At 33.3% G+C, this 22,801-nt stretch overlaps 3 protein-coding genes and 1 pseudogene across 3 annotated transcripts; 2 read left to right on the top strand and 2 right to left on the bottom strand.

Moving 5' to 3' along the window:
- Positions 1 to 1,887: 1,887 nt before the first annotated feature.
- Positions 1,888 to 7,593, top strand: LOC106776157 (dihydropyrimidinase). The gene is made up of 13 exons (XM_014663509.2): positions 1,888 to 2,035; positions 2,193 to 2,330; positions 2,452 to 2,503; positions 2,952 to 3,221; positions 3,342 to 3,553; positions 3,962 to 4,082; positions 5,576 to 5,663; positions 5,757 to 5,835; positions 6,040 to 6,127; positions 6,233 to 6,273; positions 6,380 to 6,432; positions 6,556 to 6,712; positions 7,013 to 7,593. The coding sequence occupies exons 1-13, from the start codon at positions 1,946 to 1,948 to the stop codon at positions 7,202 to 7,204; spliced, it is 1,581 nt and encodes a 526-aa protein (XP_014518995.1). The 5' UTR covers positions 1,888 to 1,945; the 3' UTR covers positions 7,205 to 7,593.
- An 854-nt stretch (positions 7,594 to 8,447) lies between these two features.
- LOC106776254 (dicarboxylate transporter 2.1, chloroplastic) lies at positions 8,448 to 12,032 on the bottom strand. Its single transcript, XM_014663646.2, has 4 exons — positions 10,898 to 12,032; positions 9,991 to 10,304; positions 9,142 to 9,590; positions 8,448 to 8,735 (listed from the first exon to the last, which is right to left on the bottom strand). The coding sequence occupies exons 1-4, from the start codon at positions 11,720 to 11,722 to the stop codon at positions 8,620 to 8,622; spliced, it is 1,704 nt and encodes a 567-aa protein (XP_014519132.1). The 5' UTR covers positions 11,723 to 12,032; the 3' UTR covers positions 8,448 to 8,619.
- A 3,789-nt stretch (positions 12,033 to 15,821) lies between these two features.
- LOC106776284 (bifunctional riboflavin biosynthesis protein RIBA 1, chloroplastic) lies at positions 15,822 to 19,518 on the top strand. The gene is made up of 7 exons (XM_014663684.2): positions 15,822 to 16,090; positions 16,778 to 17,102; positions 17,242 to 17,463; positions 18,058 to 18,380; positions 18,518 to 18,647; positions 18,720 to 19,016; positions 19,105 to 19,518. The coding sequence occupies exons 1-7, from the start codon at positions 16,038 to 16,040 to the stop codon at positions 19,357 to 19,359; spliced, it is 1,605 nt and encodes a 534-aa protein (XP_014519170.1). The 5' UTR covers positions 15,822 to 16,037; the 3' UTR covers positions 19,360 to 19,518.
- Positions 19,519 to 20,815: 1,297 nt separating this feature from the next.
- Positions 20,816 to 21,559, bottom strand: LOC111242614 (annotated as a pseudogene).
- Positions 21,560 to 22,801: the final 1,242 nt, after the last annotated feature.

The raw sequence follows: 22,801 nt of genomic DNA, 5'->3' as shown, positions 1-22,801 counted from the left end.
AGATCAATTTCCTCTTTAACTCATAATTATTGATTAAGAAATATGTAACAGCTAAGACAAAACAGATTCATGAAACTCATTCAAACAGAGAGAAACAGAGCATTCTAAACATTCAAACAAAATCCATTCCCATTTCCCTTCACACAAATCTTATTTACGCATCTTTATTTTTGAAAAGTGATCAGTCCTTTTAATTTACGTCTACAAATTAAAACAGAGCATAAATTATTTTACGGATCAGATGGTAAAACAGGAACATATAATAAAACATTATAGGTTTATCTTTTGCTTTAATAAGATACTGTACAATACATAGCAGACTTAGAACGTTGTTCATGTCACTATATTGAACTCATCTCATGTACATACAAACTTTACAACTCATAAATTTCATGTGCTTTAACAGCACATTATGCTTCTCAGCGCACATCATGGCTTAATACAACAATTCATGCAGCCTAGCATATTCCTTTTCCCCTGCATCACAAAAAATCAACAATCTCATCACAAAAATAAACACCAAAACGAGTGTAGCATTTGAAAATCCACATTTCAAGAAAGAAAATAGTTTTACCATGACTTCATGACGCTGACCATGACTATGAAAATGATGAAAATGAAAATGACGATGATGATGATGATGATGATGATGTCTAGAATTACTGCTACTCGAAAAGGATTCTTCATTCTCAAGATTTAGAGATTTAATTTCAGTTATATTGGTCTTTTGACGTTTTTTGGTTGCTCGAGCTTGGTTGAACACCACTGAATAGTCATAAGCTCCTTCATTTTGGTCCCACCCTCCAAATTGAGGCACGGACATCACAGTTGTGTTCTGCATAACAATATTTCTTTGTTATTCTTTCATTTCTTTTGCATGCAAAATGCAGAAACAAAAACCTCTACCTTTTGTTCCATGGCGAGCGAGGGAGGGACCTGGAAAACTTACCTCCTACTTAACAACTTTTCAAAATATAAGGTGAGGCTTTCAAGATCTTCTTATGCTAAAATTATCAACCTTCAAAAATCTCTGTCATCAGAGTAAAAGTAGCACAAATAAATATGCTTCTCCATCCACTGCTTACATATTTATGCAAATCACAACATTATTATTTTCTATAAATGAAAAGCATTCAGTTTCTCCAATGAGTCATCATGATTATGTTAAAATAGTAAGATATTTGTAATTGTATGATAAAAGATTAACTTACAGTTATACCAAAAAATGTCAGGGTTTGGAATTATTCTAGTACAGGTTAATTGGAGAACTGTAAATAGTAATTTTAAAAATAACATAATAAAAAAATGACCCATGAAAAGTGGAAACATTGAATCATAGTCATATATTTTGTTGTTTCAGTTCATGAAAAGGCAAGTAACTTTTGTCATTTTTGTATTTGCTTTATTTATTTATTTTTTTTATTTCTGTGATGAAAGGTTGGTTTAGTAGGAATAAAAATTATTTTCTAGAAAAACTCTTTTTTCTAATTTTTATATATTTCTTTTTTAATTTGTAAATTTTACAATTTTTTTAAATTATTAAATATCAACCTAGTAGATTAATGAGAAGAATATTTTGGTACATAACATTTTCTCAAGTGTAACTCCAAAGATATAGTATGATATAAATGACTGAATATCATTTTGGGTATTTTGTTTTCTAATCAATTTTTATAATGAATTTTGATAAGTTAATAATTTTTTTTACAATTTTTTGACACATAAAACGAATCAATCATTACTGGTTGTAAAAAAAAAATTGTTGAATTTTTTTTTTCCATATTTTAAAGTACAACGTAAGAATTTTGTCGACGTGGCAACTGAGCAGTGACCCACGTTGTTGTTGGCCGAGACAGCGACGCAGCCGTTTTCTGAAATACAAATGAAGATGAGGTACAACGAATGAAGAAGAAGCATTTGATTCAACAGAGTAATCCCCATAGCCATGGGATTCACTTCTCAACTCCTTCGTCTCCTTTATCTTACTCTGACCTTCTTCATCGCCCTTTCTTCTTCGATTTCACAATCTAACCAGGTCTCTCTTCTCTGTTGACTTTCACTCTTTTCGTTCTACATTTTTCAACGTTTACAAATTCAATTATTTGCGTAATTACTACTTGGGTGTCATTATTACTATAGCACTGAACAGATCGAGATTTTCGTTTTCGTTTTTTAATGATTGCTCTATTCAGTTTTGTGATGCTGGAGCTGGAGCTCCGTCATCGAAGATCTTGATCAAGGGAGGTACCGTTGTCAATGCTCACCACCAACAGGTTGCCGATGTTTATATCGAAGATGGCATCATCGTTGCCATCAAACCCGCTATTACGGTATATTTTCTCAATCTATTTAACGTTTCTGCTTTTTTTTTGTAAAGTGTTAAACCTCTACTAGCACCTTGTGTTTCTATTATTTTCTGTTTTTTCAATGTGTGATTGATTCCACTGGCAGGTTGGAGATGAGGTGACTGTGATAGATGCCACTGGCAAGTTTGTCATGCCCGGTTGGTCCTTAAACTTTCGATCTAAAACCCACACTATAATTCGCCCCTAGTTATTTAGTGTCTACACTAAGGTAAAGAAGTCAGCTTCTGCTAGAATGAATATGATAGATATGAAGGGTCTGTAGACATAAGTTCCGGGGAAGGTACAATATGTCTAGCTAGTCTTCTTGCATCTACTTTAAAGTGTTGTGTAAAACAATATTTTGGTCTTGAGTTCGGCACTTTATGCACTATTGGATGGTGCTCATACCCTAGGAAGTTGGAATTCAATGCATGGTAGTTAGCTCTATTAAGTTAGAAACTCCCTCCCCTCTTTCCAATTGGTGGAATTCCTACTCATGCCCTTCACTTTTACTATTGTTACTATTATTACTACTATTACTATTATTGTTGTTGTTGTTATCTTATACCTGAGATTCCAGGAATGTATCTTTCTGTTAACTGGCAGGGGGAATTGACCCTCACACCCACCTAGAGTTTGAGTTTATGGATACGGTAACTGTTGATGACTTCTTCAGTGGTCAGGCCGCAGCATTAGCTGGTGGGACAACAATGCACATTGACTTTGTTATACCACATAAAGGAAGTTTAACTGCTGGTTTTGAAGCCTATGAAAAGAAGGCGAAGAAATCTTGCATGGATTATGGTTTCCATATGGCTGTTACCAAATGGGATGAAACTGTGTCAAGAGAAATGGAACTCATGGTCAAGGAGAAAGGTCATAGTTCATTTCCTCGTTGCATTTTGATATTTTGCCTGATTATGTGGTGGCAAAAACCTTTTGATTAAGTGTTGAAGAATTTACTTCACGTAGTGCATCTATGATTTGTAATTATAGGTATCAACTCTTTTAAGTTTTTCTTGGCGTACAAAGGAGCTCTTATGATCAATGATGAGCTTCTTTTGGAGGGATTTAAAAAGTGCAAGTCTCTTGGAGCCTTAGCTATGGTTCATGCAGAAAATGGAGATGCTGTGTACGAAGGGCAGAAAAAAATGATAGAACTTGGAATAACTGGTCCTGAGGGGCATGCTCTTTCAAGGCCTGCAGTGGTAAATCCTCATATTTGTTCTTTTATAACAGCATGGTAGAATGACAATATTGGCCAGCTATGGTTTCTTTTCATCTTCCTGGTCATCTTACCAACCTATTGCCTATGCTAACACGATTTTTACTCTTCGTATCTGAAATTTCCTTTTTCATCTTGGTCTGCTTCCGGCATAGCACATGTACCTCAGCCATATTCACTGTTTTTAGCTTCGGTTATTAAAAGTTTGCTTGCTTGTATCATCCTAGTTCTGCATTTATTTTGTTCAGTTTCATCTATTTTTATTAACCATGCCTAGTAGATATGTATCAGGTTGAATACTGACATGTTTCCAGGTATAGTGTGATTCTTGTAATGTCTAAATATATGTCTCTGATATCCTTTCCTATTTGACTTTGATATACCTATGTAGTTGGAAGGAGAGGCAACTGCTCGAGCTATTCGCTTAGCTGATTTTGTGAACACTCCTTTATATGTGGTTCATGTAATGAGCATTGATGCAATGGAAGAAATTGCACGGGCCCGTAAATCAGGTTCTTAATTTTAATCCTAGTAAAGTCATGCGTAATTTCCATTAATCTGTTCCAGTCACAGTGCATGGTTCATTCAAGAGAAAGTAGAAAATTAACAACACACAAACAAAAAAATCCTTTTGCAGAAAAACCACAACTTTTTGAACAACAATGTTCTACTATATTTAAAAATAATGCAAAAAATAGAATTGTACTTGAATTTACGGCAACCGTAAATAGGTTAACCTGAGAACAGTTTATAATTCCACTTTGGTGCTACACTTAATGTTGTACTTGCTTTGTTATGAAACTAGAAACTAAGGGGACTATAATTGCTTAAATTTAATTGAACGTTTGAAACTTGATTCCGATGTCTGTCTTTGATATTACCTTTTTAGGGGGATACTGTTCAGGTTTCTGATTTGTAGGATTGGCTTACTGATACTTTTTTTTGTTGGTTCATTGTTTTGCACTTTTCTGATTTAGAGGATTACTTATCCTCTTCCCAAGAAAGGGTTGCTTATCTTATCCTTTCCCTCATATCATTCTATCCTGAGAATCCTGAGAAAGGAGGAAAAGAGTTTCCCAACCGGACATTATACAGACACTATTGTCATGTGAGATGAGATTTTAAACTTGAAGCTGATAGGCCATGCTAGAAAGTAGTTGCCTCCAGCAACCAGATGACCAATAGAAGTGGAACACTGTTACTCTTCATGGTGTTTTAAAATCGTATCATATGGACTTGTTCTCTTTTCATGCCCCCGTATGTTTTTCTTTTTCCATCTCTTCACGATGAACTAAAGCATCCTTTTTGGCCAAAACTAATTTTTTTGTGGTCATCAAGATGGATCAAATATATACATACATCATGTTTTATCCTCACTTTCAAGTTTATATGAACTTCTTCACATTTATTTTATTTTTACTTATCTTCCCGAATGTGAGTGCACCAAACCAACATATTAAAAAGGTGATTTGGATTCTGGATCCCTTTATTTTAGTCTGATTCATGTGTTTCAACTGTAGCTATTTTTACTTAAGTACATAAAGAGAGTCCAACATCCGTTACGTGAGAGTGCCTCAAAACTTAAACATCACGTTAAGCTTTCTATTCTACTCTATGCAAGATTCATAACATTGCCACCTCTTCAAGAGTTTATGCTTAAAAAAAGTGTTTGAAAAAAAAAACAGAGTTAGATAAAAATAAATAAAACATCGCCTCCATAAAAAATGCAGTTTTTTGTTTTTTTGTCTGCCTGTGCTTTTTTAAACAAAAAGACCCCTTATTTGGTACATTTCAATCTAAGTTATTGAAGTCCTTCTCATTGACCAACTCTCACTGCAAGCCCAATTGTATCGCATTGAGTTTTCCATTCTTAGTGTGGGATTCGTAGCAGTGACTTTTTTATTTTTATTGATGACTGATTTTAGTGATTTACCTTTCTTTTTTGGTAGTTTAAATTTGTTTCCACCATGACATTTTTGTTCCACTAACTGCTTTCATACTGCAGGACAAAGGGTAATTGGAGAGCCTGTTGCCTCTGGGTTAGTCCTTGATGAATCTTGGCTTTGGCATCCTGACTTTAAGACTGCTGCAAAGTAAGTGCCTGTACTTGTTTCTTCGTTTTTTGTTGCATTCTTTTGTTGTCTTCAGTTTTAAGAACATAAGCTGTACTCGATCTTGTGATTCAGGTATGTGATGAGTCCCCCTATTAGAAAGCGAGGACATGATAAGGCCCTTCAAGCTGCTCTTTCAACAGGAATATTGCAGGTTTCACATTATGATTTAGGCTAAGGTTCACTAACCAGTAAAAGTTTGAATTTGAGAAAGTAATTAGGATAGTCTCAACCATGAAATGTACACTCTGAACTCTTCACTGTTTCAGAACTCTGTATTATCTAATACCTTGAGGTCGGTTAATTCTTTTTCCTAGACTAATTATTTAACCAAAGGTACCTTTTTACAACTTTGCAGCTGGTTGGAACTGATCATTGTGCCTTTAATTCCACCCAAAAAGCTCTTGGAATTGATGACTTCAGGAAAATCCCTAATGGTGTAAATGGTAACCAAACGATGGATGACCCTAGATATTTCTGGCCTAAAACATTCCGGTTGATATTGAGATATTTCCTTACTGGTGTGCTTTGCAAATTGATATTTTTTGTAGGTATTGAAGAAAGGATGCATGTGGTATGGGATACCATGGTGGTAAGATAATAAATTATCAGCGTAGCCTTCCGTTTCTTTTTAGATTGGGATGAAATAGAGGAGAAGTTAACATTCTAACTATAATTTATTGTTAAATATCTCACAGGAATCTGGTCAAATATCTGTCATGGACTATGTCCGGTTGACAAGCACTGAATGGTATATTTTTTGTTAATCAAAGTAAAATTTAGCACCAGTTCTTATACAACAAGGAGAATTCAGAGTATTTAGTGAAGATGCCAAAAATCTAACTTCTTTTATTTATTTCTGCAATAATTTTAGTGCTAGAATCTTCAATATTTATCCAAGGAAAGGAGCTATTCTTCCAGGATCCGATGCAGATATTATCATCCTCAATCCAAATTCAAGCTTTGAGATAACTGCCAAGTCCCACCATTCCAGACTGGACACAAATGTCTTTGAGGGAAGGAGAGGAAAGGTACTGGTTTAACTATATTATCATCCATCAAAGGATTGAAATTTATTAATTACTTGGTGACTGCAAGAGTACAGCACAAATCTCCTTCTTTTGGTTTAATATGGATTTTTCTCCCATATCTATTAAGTTCTTTCTCTGTCCATCGACCTCTGGGCTGAGTATCACTACTCATTACTTGAACTGTTCATGCCATGTTCTTTTTTCCTTGTCAGTGTCCTACAGCTCCATTAAACATATATATAGTGCAATGATTGAAGCCGGATTTTGTAATATCTATATTAAAAAGTGTTTTTTTTTCAGGGGAAAATTGAAGTGACTATTGCAGGAGGAAGAGTTGTCTGGGAAAATAATGAACTGAAGGTTGCTCCTGGAACTGGGAGATATATAAAAATGTCACCCTTTAGCTATCTGTTTGATGGAATTGACAAAAGGGATGATGCTTATCTAAAGTCCCTTCAAGCTCCAGTGAAGCGAGCCAAATCCAGCTCTTAAAGGTTTGGGACAAAGACATATGTAATATGTTGATCTAGTTTTTTTACTCAAATAAAGTAAAATGTATTATACATGTAGCGGAAAGCTTCGCGTGTATATATATGTCACCCTTCGTGTTACCCTTTCCACTCATGTAATTTACATTGCTTACTCTCTAAATCTGTTATAGAATTATAGAATAAGAGACAATAGTTTAAGAATAAGAACTGTAAAATATGTAGCACTCAGATTATGGTTCTGCTGTTCAGATTTCTTTTGAACTTGTCTCATATTTAATAAGTCCTATATCCCTTGTGCTTTATTCACATGCCTTTGGCTTGAAAACCAAGGAGCACTATGGTAGTTGCTGTGATTGAAGACTGTTGCAGAATAAACAAAAAGGTCAGGAAGTTCGTTTCTTTCATAGTGTTGATAAACAATATTCATACTCTAATTTATTTTTCTTCGGACCATTGATATTAGTTTTTCAAGTATCCATCAAATTTTGACCGAGTTGGGTATGAGAATAATATTCCATTGCTCATGACTTGCCCATACAACAAAGGAATTAAAACACTTTATACTGATTATTTAACGACATATATGGACAACAAATTATAATCCAAAGTTAAATTTACCATTTTTACTTTCTAGTAACAAATATATTTTAATTTTAAGATTTTATGTATAATTTAGTGTTCATTTATTTATTATGTTACGAACTTCATAATAAGTGTATTTCCTGTCCGATCCATTCAAACTTGACGGTCATCTCTCCGTAAAAAATGAGATAAGACGGCATCATAGTTAGAGAAGTTAAAAGTTCTATAATATATATGTATTGTGCTCATCTCTAATTAAATTCCCATCCCACCGGGCATGTTAGCAGAGAAACCAATTCATTTGTCATTCCTAATAATATCTCTTATAAAAGACAAAATTTAGAGTTGTTATTTCAAAAGTTGCAGTATGATTTGTGAGTTGATCCGGAACAAGGACACGCACCAAACCACGTTCGTTGGTGTACCTGCTAAAATCAAACCACACAGCTGTGGCATGTGGAAGCGTATATTTAAACTCCTATTCAAATCAATCCTAATATTCTTTCATTAACAAAGAATATCATTGAAAAAGGTAACGTCGGAAAACCACATGCTAAACCAAAATCCCACAGAAGAAGATCATGCAATGTCAAATCTTTTAGGTTCCTTGAGAAACCTTTGTACGTATTTATGATACTAATGAGTGTATATAAACTACTAAAGAAAGAAAGGGTAACAATAATATTGAAACTAGCAACGCAAAAAGCAGAAAGAAAATTTTCATGTATGACTCAGCTCATCTGTCCTCAATGGAAGGACCTTTTCTTTCGGCCGGGAAAAAGAAAGGCCAACTGAACCGGGAAATGTGCTATTTACTTACATGGAAATGAAAAATCAGTACAAGCCCAAAAATTTCCACCACAAAGAACCAACACCTCCCCAGATGATACTATTAATAACAGCCATGATGAACCCCATTTTGAAGATATCCGGAAGGTCTACATAACCAGCTGTTGAAACAAAAAGAATTCAAATCAGTCATATCAGCCACCATGCTAAGCTTCAACATGAGTTACATTCATAATAAAAGGGGGGAAAGGATAAAGATGTGGTTTTCCTTAACAAATAATCCTTTTGGTCACCAATTGCAACTAGAATCAGCAGAACAAGAATAAAAATATTCACCTACAATGTTTCCTTTAGAAGGTTTTCAAAAATTACAGTATTTTTTCTTTTCAACCATTACACCATTGAACAAACAGCAGTCTCAAGATTGAGAAGACAGAAATAAAGTGTTTGAACAATCAAAATTGTAAGTATTCTGAGAGAAGGGTACTGAATAAACACATGCCAAAGCTAAACAGGAAAGAACAATAGAAAAACAGAAATTAGATGACATTATAGAGGGAGACAAACCTCCATAGTATACAGCAGCCTGGCCACTACTATAGTGTGTTATTGCACCAAAAAGATTTGTATTGTAACCTAAAGCAAGTGCTGCCAGAATGCCAGGAACACCGGCTGCCCTATGCATGGCAAGGAAAGCAGAGTATAAAGCCCCCACATGTCCAGTCTGACTAGCGAAAAGGTAGTGGATGAAGAAATAAGCTGCCTGAAGAACAGCTAGTGCGGCTGGCCAGGTCAAAGAGAACGACCGAAGGTTGTTGGCCACACAGTCAGACATCCAATTCACAATTCCAAGGTTTGTCAACTGGCTTGCCATACCGACCAAAATGGCAAACCAAGCTAAGGTATCCCATGCCGATTTCTCATCCAAGCAGTCATTCCAGTTAAGAACTCCTGTTAGGAGAAGTATTGACAAACCGATCATTGCAGCTACAGTACTTGCTATGCCAATAGTGTCTCTGCAGGACCAAAAACACATGGATGGTACAGAATTCAACGATGAGAAATTGTAAGAAAAACAACAATTTGCATTGCTACGCAGACAGGTATAACTAGTGGACTATTGGATAGTCATTAACAGAAGGTGTAATACTCGTAAGCATGGTTGAGTTTGTGAGATGACTCACATTATTATCATAAGTTCTTATGTTATGCATACAAAAGAATTCCGAAGAGTGCATCCATAATAAGCCAGAGAGTATAAACTTGGTGACCAGAACATTGACGAAAATTAGAAAGTACTAATTAAAAAAACAGGCTCTCCACCCAAGAGGTCAACAAACTTAAGAAATCAGTTAAAAAAGATGCATCCATACACATACATAGATGTGTAGAAATAATAGTAGACAGGTGACATACCCAAAGATCCACAGAGACACTGCAAGAAGCATTGTGACAACCATAATCCATTCATTTTTTGTAACAGGGCCCATACTTTCCAGTTTCTTGGCAGCCAGTGCAGGAGCCTCTGGAGTGTCCTTGATTTCGGGGGGGTAGAGCTTGTACAAAATCAATGGTGTGAGAAGAAGACAAACAAGTGCGGGTAAACTAGCTGCCTTAAACCAAGTGACCCAAGGGTTTGGAACTATCACCCCAAGCTCCTCTGCTAATTTGATACACAGCAGATTTTGAGCTGCAGCAGTTAGGAAAAGAGCACTAGAGTTACCAGCAGACTGTCATATGTCAAAGAGGCAATGCACAAGTCACTTTATCATCACATGATAACAATTTGTAAGAAGAGACAGGACACGTAAAGAAAATTCAGCAACATCAGAATAAACGCAGACAAGTTGCTTCACAATTTGAAAACACCCTGCAAATCTTATAAAATCTGTGTCTAATGATTTTTCTGGCATAAATCTCCAGATATTCTGCAGACCGCAAGCAATCAAATATCCAAATTTTTCTGTCACACTAGTATACCTATCTAGCAAAATCAATCTAGCATTAGGTGAAAACAAATCCTCCTACCTCTCCTGGCATGTCTTTTTCCTGCGATATTTTATAATGTTTTAAAAGGTATACACTGTTCTTGCAATAAATTATCATTACCAATCAATTAGAAATCATGTTTGCTGTAACTTTTGAAATAGTCATTATCAAAGTGAATTGACTTATCATTCACGATATTTTTTAAATAAACGACTGTGTAAAAACATTTCACACTCTTCCATGCATTATTTTTTTCGTGTATACCAGCTTAGGGACCAGAATGTCAGGCGTAAATATAATTATATATAAGATAGAACATAGAGAAAAGGAAAACCTGAAATTGGTTCTGAACGAGGTAAGCCCCGAGTTTCTTAGCGGAGGGAGAGTCGGGTTCACTGCCAGCTGAGAGTGAGAGTGACTTGATAATGGGCAAGAAAACCCCACCAGCCCTGGCGGTGGTGCTAGGCATTGCAGGAGCAATCAGAACTTCACTGAAAGTGAGCCCATAAGATAGGCCCAGAGTGCTCTTTCCCATCCACTTCACGAAGTAGGTGGCAATCCTATCTCCAAGTCCGGTCTTCACGAATCCACGAGCAAAGAAGAAGGAAATGACAATGAGCCAGATCACCTCATTGGTGAAGGCGCTGAAGGCTGCTGAGAAAGTGAGAGTCTTGGTGACGACGGTTGCCGTGAGGCCCAGAAAGGCCCATGCACCGACGGGGAGCGGGCTGAGAACAAGGCCCGCGATGGTGGAGAGGAAAATGGAGAGGAGTTGCCAGGCCTCGGGGGTGACTTCCACCGGTTTGGGGACGAAGAAGCGAACAATGAGGCCTATGCCTACGGAGATCACAAAAGGCAAGGGCTTTGCACCCTGGAGAGGTGTTGGTGTTGGTGGTGATGACTTTGAAGGTGGAGGAGGTGATGAAGAAGCTTGAATTGGGTAATGGGGTTTCGAAAAAGGGTTGAATTTAAAGGCTTTGGGTTTGGAAGGGAAGGAGAAAGGTTGGGAGATGATGATGGGTGATCGGAGAGCTGATGGAGTGGCATGAGAGAATTGGGATCTGGAGATGACGGAGCGAGGACGATGACGGAGTTGGGAGAAGCGAGAGAAGGAGGTTGAGGTTGATGGTGAGAGAGAATGCAGTGCAAAGCTCTCCATTGGAATGAACGAGTGATGCTGCTAACGCTTGCTTTGGTCCTGAACTTTTGTTTCTGTGGTTCGCGTAAAGAGATTTAGTTCGGTATTTACAATGATGTGTGAGGGAGGAAACAATGTTCTATGTGAGGTTGGAAATCGTAGGATACTTGCTAACCTCTTTTCCTATGATGCTCTGTTTTTTCTTCACTTTCTTTTACCTTTTTATATCCCACTTGTATTTTCTCCACTTTCTTCTCTTCTCCTTACCCTATCGTTTTCTGCTATTTTATCACAGACAAACCTACTGGAATCACTTTCCTATTCTTTTTCCCCTCTCATCTTATCAACCTGAAAATGGCAAACTATCAATTTCATCAGATTTTGAAATTTATTACAGACAAACCCTAACATTTGATGGTTTTGTTTCTCTAAAATTTCCAAACTTCAGTTTTAATCTCTCTAGAAAAAATGTTTATTTTGTCATTTAAATATTGGAATACATCACATTTAGTTTTATAAAGTTTTAAAAATACTTTGTACCTACAATATGACACTTTTGGACATAGTATGTAGATTATATAATTAAAGCGAAAAAAAAAAGAAGACAATTTTTACCAAAAAAATAAAATCAAACTTAAAAGTATTAGAAAGTCAAAAAATATATGTATTCTTATATACAATGAAAGGCGCAGATTTTGATCATACATTAAAATAAAACTTCAGAGTTATGTGATGTTTTAAATCATCACATGACATTTTGTTGCACGTCTACGCTAAGAAATTAATAATTGTATATTTGAGTTTATATTAAATGGATGGATAAATCCGAAAACTCAAAACAGTTAAGAAAGTTACAATTTAAAATAAATTGTATCACGGTTAAAAAAATTTACAATTTAAAATAAATTGCATCGGTTACATTTCGACTATAATTCATATTGACAAAATAATAATGGTGTTCTTATAAAATCGGATCAACTTCACACAATTAACAATTTTTTTTATTTTTTTAATTATTTTCATTTTTGCCTTTATCTTAATATAAAGAGACTAAGTATTTCTAGTCTTTTAATCTGAGTTTTTTAATTGATTTCGGATGTCGGTATCAAATGATGAAAGTATTTGAAAAAACACTTTAATATTATTAATAATTCCTTATCGAAAGGACAACTTAGTTTTAAGTTGAGTGTTTGTTTGTTTATAAAAGGGGATTATTAGATTTTTATCCTTTATTAACAGTTAATTATGATTTAAGTTTTGTTTTATGTTTAGTTAAATGTTAATTGGTTTCTTAATCCTATGACTCATAAAATGTAACAGTATTAATGAGGTTAAGGTATATTTATGTTGAGATATTTTTGTTACATTGTTTGTTACTACTTTCAGTACATATTCTGTTAAAGAAATTTGATTTCAGTTGCACATATTCGATTATAAATGAAGCGTATTTGGTCCTAAGTATTTGATTTCAGCTATACGTATTCCATTTCACGCTTAGCGTATTTGATATTAGGTATTTTTGTATTTAATTTTTATCAATTAAATGATTTTTTTATCTGTCGATAAAATTCTACATTAATTTTTATATTTTTTATTTTTAAATTCACTTTTACTTTTAAATTGAGTGTCGAGATTATTTAAGTAATAAGGACATTCAATTATTTTTTTATTAAATCATTAATATATATTCTACGTGTTCCTCTCATCTTAATTTATATGAACTCAAAAATAATTTTAATAATAAAAAAATTGCAGTATGTAAATGTTCTTTAATCATAAATGGAAACTCCAAACAAAAATTTATTTTTATAGAGATATATTTAAGTTCAATTAGAATAAATGCATAGTAAATATATTTCTATTATAATTTTGACAGCATAAAAACACTCGAAATGTAAATTTTGATTAAAATTAAATAAAAAAAATTAAATGTAATTATGTTGTTTAGAATATGTTTGATATAAAAATTAAAATTATGCATTCAAAAATCAATGACGTAAATATATGTTTTATTATTTATTGTATAACAATTTATTTACACTATCAAAAAATAAAATTTATATTATTAAAGAAATAATTAAAATGTAATTAAATATTACTTAAGTGAATAGTTTTAAAAAAATAAAGTTATATTTTTCATAAAAATATAAAATTAAAGAAGATTTTCATATTAAAATAATTATTAAATATATATTGAAGAGAAAGGAAGAAAATCTACAGAAAAAATATTTATGATTTTCTGATTACGAATTAAGTGTATTTATTACACAGTTAAGGTCAACAGCCAATCTAAAATAGAATGAAAGTGAAAAATCACTAGTAAGTCATTTTACTTATTGTTGAATATCCAACACTTATTAATGGAATAAATGGATTCTTACTTTTAATTTGTATATGAAATTATTATATTTATAACTAAAAGCAATTTTGTTAATATAAATTAAATGTTTAAAATACATAAACTTTTTGGAGAAAAAATTATTATTTTTTTTGTTTTTAAACATGTCGGAAAGGTTTGTCAGATTGATGTAGGACATATCAAACCTAAAACAGTATTTTTACAATATATTACGAATGGAGTCAAAATAAACTTATTAAGTGATCTATCAGGTTTAAATTCAATTGTTGATTTTATCAATTATAATGATTTAGTTTGTAAAAAAATATACATTTTTAGTTTATAAATATATTTTGAAATTCATTTTTTATCTATGATAATTTTTGTCTAAAATTTAAAAAATAATAAATATAATCATTTTAATATAGTGAAATCATTTTTTTTAAGTTAGATAAATAGTTTTTTAAATTAATATTTCAACAGAAACATTTCAGACCGTATAAATAGTTTAAACATTCACTGGAAAAATATCTTATAAGTCAAAACGTAATTAAATTAAAGAAATGGTATACATTAAAAACTAAAATATATATTAAAACTTAAAATATAAAATGTTCCAATTTTATATAAAAAATAAAAAATATATTTAACTCAGAAAGTATGTGCAAATATCCATTATTTTTCATAATGACAAGTAAGAAAGGGTGGAATTATATAACTTAAAATATTCAAATAATAGGATGAGTATCTGATTATTCTCGTTGCAAAAGATAATATATAATCAATGTTTAAATGTGTCAAAAAAAATATTATTTAAATATTATTATCTTGAACTAAATAAATATTTTGATATACTAAAATAATCCTATAAAACATTTGTAAAATAATCCTATCTAAGTTCTATAGTTTTCTTTTTCTCAAGTCTCTCTAAAAGCTTTTGTTGTAAAACTCATCCTATTAAAATGAGGCATATTATTTTTAAGATAAGAAATGTGACAAGTATTCTATATAATATTTTTATATGAATTATGGTTAAAAAATAACTTTTAAGCTATACTTTTCGTTGTATATAATTCGAGTATTACGAGTGTTTTTAATAATTGTGATTGTATTGTTTTCTACTTTCTAATTGTGTAATATTTAGGATATTATAATCCTATATTTATGCCAATTAGAATATGTACAAGTGAAGAGATAGACAAATAAAGTACTATTCATTTTAATAAAAATATAAATCAACAATGTTTGAATGTTGTGGTAGATAGTCAACCCCTAAGCAATGCTTTTAACTAAGCTGAAACTAAATGGAATTAATCCTTTTTAGTAAAAGGCAATTCAATAACATATAAAAGTTGTTGTTTTGATTAGGATTTGAACAAGTGGCAGTTAATCATTGGTTGTCAAAACTGGACGGTTTACGTGCAATGGTGGCTCGACTGTATGAAGTAGTTGAATAGAGGAATAGTCACGGGTCAAAGTAATACCACTTAATAGAATCCTAAAAAGCTCTACATTCAATGGATAAAAACATCAACCCCATCAATTTCATTTTCAAACGTAATCGCTTACTCCCAAAGCACCACTAATTGCATAAACTTTTATTATGCAAAAATCATGTTTTTTTTTCTTTTTACGAAAAGACGTGAATACTAAAATTTAATATTAATTAGGGTAAGGACAATTGCAAACAATTATTAATATTCTTATGGTTCTTGTGTATTATGAAAGATCAGAGCATGGGCAAATAAATATATATAGATATATATATATATATATGTATGTGTATGTGTGATTATTAAAGGGAAGGGTGGAGGAAGAAAGGAGGGTGAATTTCTGAGAGAGCTTCGAGGTTGGTTCGCTGGTGCAGTTCCAACTTCAAGTCCACGCTGCATTTCTTTCTCTTCTTGTCTCTTCTTATACGCAATATATAAATTCAATTCCAGGCACCGTCTCATTCTTAGTTCAATTCAAAATCCTTCATTCTGCTTCAACCAAACAATGGCTTCTTTCAATCTCTCTTATTCTCCCTCACCAGCCCTCTCATGTCCCAGGTGGCTTTTCTTTCTCCGAATACTTCATTCCTTCTTTCTGCATTCCTAACGTTTTCTGTTTCTTTGCTGCATGTGTCTGTTTATTTTCGATAAACTCTTGCATTCTAAATTCTGAACCCAATCTTGATTTTTCTTTTAAAGTTTATTTTTTTAGTTTGTGGGGTACCCTGCTGCATCTTCAGTTATTTGATCCATCCCCAGAAACCTTTTTACATATACGCTGTTTCTTTGATCCACAATTCGATTCAAGATCCCTCTTTTTGTGTTGATTTTTTAATGGGACACGTGAGTTAGTCCCTTTGTAAAACCATGAGGTGACGCTGAATAGTTCTATTATGCTAGGTGGAAAAATTAATAGAATTTTCTTTCTTCTTGTTTGAGACAGTTTTGAATTTGAGTTTAAAATGCGTTATGGATCGCTTCTTAGCTCTGTTTTTTGGTTCTAATTGAATCTCGGTCAAATTATGTATGACCACTTTGTTTGTGCATTTGTCCTGCCTCACTGTATCGAAAGTGTTTGTCTTTATTCTAAGCTTTATCCTGAAGCATTTTACCTGCATAGACCATAAATCTGTTCATCCTTGCCCGGTGTTAAACTTTGGAATTCAGTATTCGCCCTCTTTTGTTTTTATCTTTTGATGTCATCACTGTTAAGTTAACTTTGATCTGTTTTTCCATTCAATGCAGGGCAAGCAAACACTTCAAATTGTTCAATGATGCGCCTTTTGTCCGAATGAATTCTAAATTTCCCTCAAGCGATAATGCTGTTAGAATTAAAGCTGGAGGAGGAGACCTACTTTCCTATCCAAAGAGCAATGACATTGTGATAGGCAAAAATCTGGTTGGAGATGAATCTGTTCGAATTGATGTACAATATAATGGTTTACCAACTATAGACACCGTGATAACAAGCAATGTTTTCTCTGTTGATGGTGATGAATTCGATCTGGACAGCCCAACAGCAGGTTTTGCTTCCATCCCCGAGGCCATTGAAGACATTCGGCAGGGAAAGGTTGTTACTCTCTCTCAATAAAATTGTTTGCTCCCCTGTTTTTTAATTAGCACATAAGAGGTGTGTAGTGCTGAAGTTCTTCTGTTCAAGTATGATGATAGATTACTGTTATTAACGGATATACCTGTTCTTGATGCAGATGGTAGTGGTCGTCGACGACGAAGATCGAGAAAATGAAGGAGACTTGATAATGGCAGCACAGTTGGCAACACCCGAGGCAATGGCCTTTATTGTGAAACATGGAACTGGGATAGTTTGTGTAAGCATGAAAGAGGAAGATTTAGATAGATTGGAACTTCCTATGATGGTAAACAGTAAGGATAATGATGAGAAGCTTCGTACGGCATTCACTGTGACAGTGGTATGTAGTACTTTTCTTCCATGCATCTTACATTCGGAGTTAATACATATCTTTCTGAAGGTCTTCATTGTTATTGATCTGCACTTATATAATTGTGATTCTCTTGGTCTAGACCAGCTTTTTTTACAATCAAAGGTGACTTATTGACAAGGGAAACCCAGAGTTTATAGATCAAACATTTGTCTTCATATATGCAAACCACACATTACCTTCTGTATAGAAGAATCAATAATTTGAGAGAATACCAGACAAGCCTCTTAGAAAAAAGGGGGAAATGCTATATGGTGGAAACTAGAAAATGAAATACCTGACAACTTTGTATTTCTATCCAACTATATATGGTGGATATATTTTTTCTCTTTTGAACCAAGTGCTGTGATTTTTCCTTCTCACATTAAGGGTTTACCATCCTGAAATTCGACTGTTTTGTGTCTTTTATTCATTGCTTTTCATCTTACTGTCTATTTTAAGTCACATAAGGGAGGAAATATCCTTGAGTTCCTTTGTTATCGTCTTGAATGATCTGATATACTCAGATAGACCTGTGTTTCCCAGACATTTGATACATTTCAATAATTCAATGTCCATGTGTAGGATGCTAAACATGGTACCAGCACCGGTGTGTCAGCTCAAGATAGGGCAACAACGGTCTTAGCCCTTGCATCTAGAGATTCTACTCCAGGTGATTTCAACCGCCCAGGTCATATTTTCCCACTAAAATACAGGGACGGTGGTGTCTTGAAGAGGGCTGGTCATACAGAAGCTTCGGTTGATCTTGCTGTACTTGCTGGCATGGATCCAGTGGCAGTTCTATGTGAGATTGTAGATGACGATGGGTCCATGGCCAGACTGCCAAAACTTCGCCAGTTTGCAGAGCGTGAAAATTTGAAAGTCGTATCCATTGCTGACTTAATAAGGTATTTAGTAACATTTCGTCGATTATGTAATATAATTCATTGTTTACAGCAGATACTATAATTTATATCAGTTTCTTGCTGTGGTAACTTGTTGATTAATATCTAGCAAGCGATTATAACACTTCCCGTTATGGCAGATATAGAAGAAAAAGGGATAAGCTGGTGGATCGCGCTTCTGCGGCACGGATACCTACAATGTGGGGACCATTCACAGCTTACTGTTACAGGTCCCTTTTGGACGGGATTGAGCATATTGCAATGGTTAAGGTGAGCATTTGTTGTTGTTATATATGTGTTAGAATCTATCTCAGTGGTTCTGAGTAGTTTATTATTTAACAGGGTGAGATTGGAGATGGAGAAGATGTCCTTGTGAGGGTACACTCCGAGTGTCTAACCGGAGACATATTTGGATCTGCGAGATGCGACTGCGGAAATCAGCTTGCACTCTCAATGCAACAGATTGAAGCTGCTGGTAGAGGTGTGCTGGTATATCTCCGTGGACACGAAGGACGTGGTATTGGATTGGGCCACAAGCTTCGTGCTTATAACCTACAGGATGATGGACGTGATACAGTAGAAGCCAACGAGGAGTTAGGATTGCCTGTTGACTCCAGGGAATACGGCATTGGCGCTCAGGTATCAATCACATCACAACCACCACGCATGATGTTTTTCTATGATTGTGAAAGTTAACTGAACTGAGTTTTGTATTCTGAACTTGCAGATATTAAGAGACTTGGGTGTTAGATCTATGAAGCTGATGACCAACAATCCAGCAAAATATGTTGGACTCAAAGGTTATGGTTTGACAGTTTCGGGTAGGATCCCAATATTAAGTCTCATTACTTCAGAGAACAAGAGATATTTAGAGACCAAACGTATGAAAATGGGTCACATATATGACATGGAAAGTGGAAACAAGGTTGATGACTCTAATACCTTTACCAGAGACAGACATTCTTCGTCTTCAAACATTTAAACATAGTTTCTTTCTTCATTCTTTTTATGCAACAATTCGTTTACAGTTACCTCTGTAATTTGATAAAAGAATTCATGATTTGTAGTTCTACTGTGTTGTATACATAAATTCCTTTGCTACCTTTTTCCCATTTATGTTTAAGGATGGATCCCTTTAGTACGGTTGGACTATATGCTTCGTTTACGCTTTTGAATTGACTCGGTGTTCGGAAGCGAGAGAAAGTCGAATGTGAGAGCTAACAAAATTGAACTCTTCAAAGAAATACTAATTTATTAACATTAAAAGTAGTTAATACATTTATGTAAAGTTATATAACATTATAAAAGGAGAAATGCAAAAAAAGAATTTTAAATAGTAAATAGGTTATAAATGATTAATAATCACAATAATTTTTCTAGACTTCATATACTAGATAAAATAAATTAAATAAATAGGTTTAGATTGAAAAATATTTTGAAAAATCATGATTAAATTTTCTTAATATAATACATGTCCGATTAAACGTATAAAAATATTACATTTATTTTACAAAGACTGAATTTAACAGCTTATTGATTAGAATTCTTTTTTTGTGAAATATAATTGCCATGATAATAATTAAAATAAAAAATTGTAGAAATATTTTAATTTTTTTAGGTAATACTATTTTGGATTAAAATCATTCTAATTCTATCCTAATTAATCATGGGGTGGATATAACTTTCTGCAACTTATCACTTTTTAACAAGATTAATTTACTCATTAAATGAAATTAATTGTACTTAATTATGTAAGTTTTATTTAACAATAACGATTACCTCTTTAACAAATTATTTAATTATACTTTTTTATATATAAACTTTTTTATCTGTATTTAAATAAAAATGGCATACACATCTACAAATGTTTACACTACAAGTCTACATATGTTTAGACTACTTTATAAAAAAGTAAAACAAAAATATTTTATGGTAAAATATAAAATAATAAAACAGATCACATGAAGTAATGTAAAGGTTTAAAAGTGATTATTTTAATAATTTTTAGACATAAAGTTAGAATTTCACATTTATTTCTATTGCAGATATAAAAGAAACTACTAGTCGTGACAGCTAGCTGTTTAACCTGTGGAAACCTAACACATTGGGTAAGCTACTCAAATTGTGCACTACTTTCCAAACCTTTCACGAAACATTCTTTCTAATAATATTGCTGCTTCAAACGCGCTTATTTGACCTGTACAGCGTTTGCCAACTCCACACGCTGTGGAACATAAAGTATTTCCTTCACCCCAACGGCTATTTTTTCCCTTACATTATTCATGTTTCGACCGTTGTTACGTATCTTTTATCCAACGGTAACATATATTTTAGTAAACACATGTACGTTCCAGATTTCGTGACAGCTGTATCACTTCACCACGTCAAAAAAACCCTTTACCCTTTTCACGCGTACTTATTTTCTATAAATACCCTCTTAGTTTAGCTCTTTCCCTTCACACATCTCAACCAACACTTAACTTCTTCTCTTTTCTTTCATACATACTCAGTATTCATTCTTCTTTAACCTTCTATTCACTCAACAATGGCTCGTTCCTTAGCTGTTATGCTGCTTGCTGCATTGTTGATCAGCTCCACAATGGCTCAGTCTCCGGCTTCTTCGCCGGCGTTGTCACCCGCCAACACTCCCGTTGCCACTCCACCGAGGAGAGCGTTGTCACCGGCTCCGTCTCCGTCTCCTGTCGTGGTAGCACCGTCGTCTGATTCACCCGCCACCGGAACATCTCCTCCTGCTCCACCTACGTCTCCTTCTGAGTCCCCAAATGTCGCTCCCACCGTTCCTCCCTCCTCAATATCGGGCCCACCAGGTGAAGCACCAGGACCAGCTACAAACGGTGCCGTTTTGAACAGACTCGCCGGATCTGCTGTGGTCTTCGCCATCGCTGTGGTTGTGCTCGTATAAAAGATATTTTATGCTGTTTTATTATTTATCATATTTATTTTTCTCTCATTTTTTTCAGGAATATTTGAGTCTTGAACTCAAGTACTTCTTTCTTTTTGGTTTTTAGTGGTTGCCCTGGTGTCATCGGGATTCATTTATTTGATTATTTTGTACATTTTATTACTATTTATTATTATTATTATTATCCTTACGATTTATAATATATGAGAGCTTTATAGTTTAACACCACCCGATAGTTCTGTTCCTATTATCTGTTATGTTCCCAAAGTTCAATTCAACGGAACATTTTTCTTTAATCACTGACTCGGTCTTTGAAAAAGTAAACATTTTACCGTTTCAAGAAATTTAAATTTTAAATCTATTTAATTAGAACTGTTTAATATATATATATTTTTTTTTAAATTAGAAATAGTCACTTGATATATAGTGAGTTGTTATTTTTCAGATAACATCGGAACTTAAAAACAATCATCAATTATAATTTTTTATATGCTTATATTTTAAATTTGAAGATAGATTGAAACGACTAACACTAGGTTTATATTTGAAGTGTATGTAAAAATGAGAGAGAATAAATAAACGTATATCTGTGGTTCAGTTCTTTGAAGAAATACACCAGGAACAAATACATTTATGATATTTATGGATGATTTTATTTATTGATTGATTATTTTACTTACTTTTATCCTAAGAACCTAAGACATGAATTGAAAATGGATGGTATTGATTATAAATGATTTAACACTAGGTTTATATTTGAAGTGTATGTAAAAATGAGAGAGAATATCAATTGATTGATTTATTAAATAGAATAAATGAATGATTAATTTTGTAAATTTTAAGTTTTTTGTTCTAATCAATATCTATTCAACAAATTTCCATTACAGAATAATTCGTTTAGTTACACGAAATAATTTCAACGGATTGTTTTAATTTATTCAAACTTTTTTTCACAAATTGAATGATGTATCGTGTAACAAATTTAAATAAAGTGTTTTTATCCTATTTGAATTTTTTTTCGTGTGTTAATCATATGCTATATTTTGAAGTAAATCAAATTTGATTAATGAATAATGTGAAAAGTAGTTACCCAAAGTGATAATACGATATGATTTGAGTAATCGTGTATTTATATGAAATTGAAATATTCGAACTTTATTTATAACGAAACATTGAAAGGTGGATAGAAATGCGTCATTGTATAAAATATTATATAAAATGAATACAATAAGAAACTACCTTAATATGACTTGAGTTATGAAATATCATAAATTTGATTTTGATGCTTAAACCTATGATAATATTGAATGGCTACTCTCTTTTTTGTGCAGTTTTTATTTTATAGATATTTACTAAAATATTGATTATTTACTTAAATAACCTTTTAATTGATAATATCTATGCCAATGAAAGTGTAATCCCCGGTGAGATGGACAAAATCTTTTGATGAACAACAAAGATGGGTCAAATCTTCTCATTTCTATCTTTCTTTATTTTCCAA

The sequence above is a fragment of the Vigna radiata genome, chromosome 10, assembly GCF_000741045.1.
Source record: "Vigna radiata var. radiata cultivar VC1973A chromosome 10, Vradiata_ver6, whole genome shotgun sequence".
Classification (NCBI taxonomy): domain Eukaryota; kingdom Viridiplantae; phylum Streptophyta; class Magnoliopsida; order Fabales; family Fabaceae; genus Vigna; species Vigna radiata.
Note: the sequence above shows the minus strand (reverse complement) of the source record. Positions and strands in the feature narration are given on the sequence as shown.

Coding starts and splice junctions, on each gene's coding strand:
- LOC106776254 (XM_014663646.2), bottom strand. CDS start 11,722: ATGGAGAGCTTTGCACTGCATTCTCTCTCACCATCAACCTCAACCTCC. Junction 9,591..9,990: donor GTGTCTCTGTGGATCTTTGG/GTATGTCACCTG, acceptor TTGGTCCTGCAG/AGACACTATTGGCATAGCAA. Junction 8,736..9,141: donor GGCTGCTGTATACTATGGAG/GTTTGTCTCCCT, acceptor TTGTTTCAACAG/CTGGTTATGTAGACCTTCCG.
- LOC106776157 (XM_014663509.2), top strand. CDS start 1,946: ATGGGATTCACTTCTCAACTCCTTCGTCTCCTTTATCTTACTCTGACC. Junction 2,504..2,951: donor TGGCAAGTTTGTCATGCCCG/GTTGGTCCTTAA, acceptor GTTAACTGGCAG/GGGGAATTGACCCTCACACC. Junction 3,554..3,961: donor CTCTTTCAAGGCCTGCAGTG/GTAAATCCTCAT, acceptor ATACCTATGTAG/TTGGAAGGAGAGGCAACTGC.
- LOC106776284 (XM_014663684.2), top strand. CDS start 16,038: ATGGCTTCTTTCAATCTCTCTTATTCTCCCTCACCAGCCCTCTCATGT. Junction 16,091..16,777: donor CCAGCCCTCTCATGTCCCAG/GTGGCTTTTCTT, acceptor CATTCAATGCAG/GGCAAGCAAACACTTCAAAT. Junction 18,381..18,517: donor TCCATTGCTGACTTAATAAG/GTATTTAGTAAC, acceptor CCGTTATGGCAG/ATATAGAAGAAAAAGGGATA.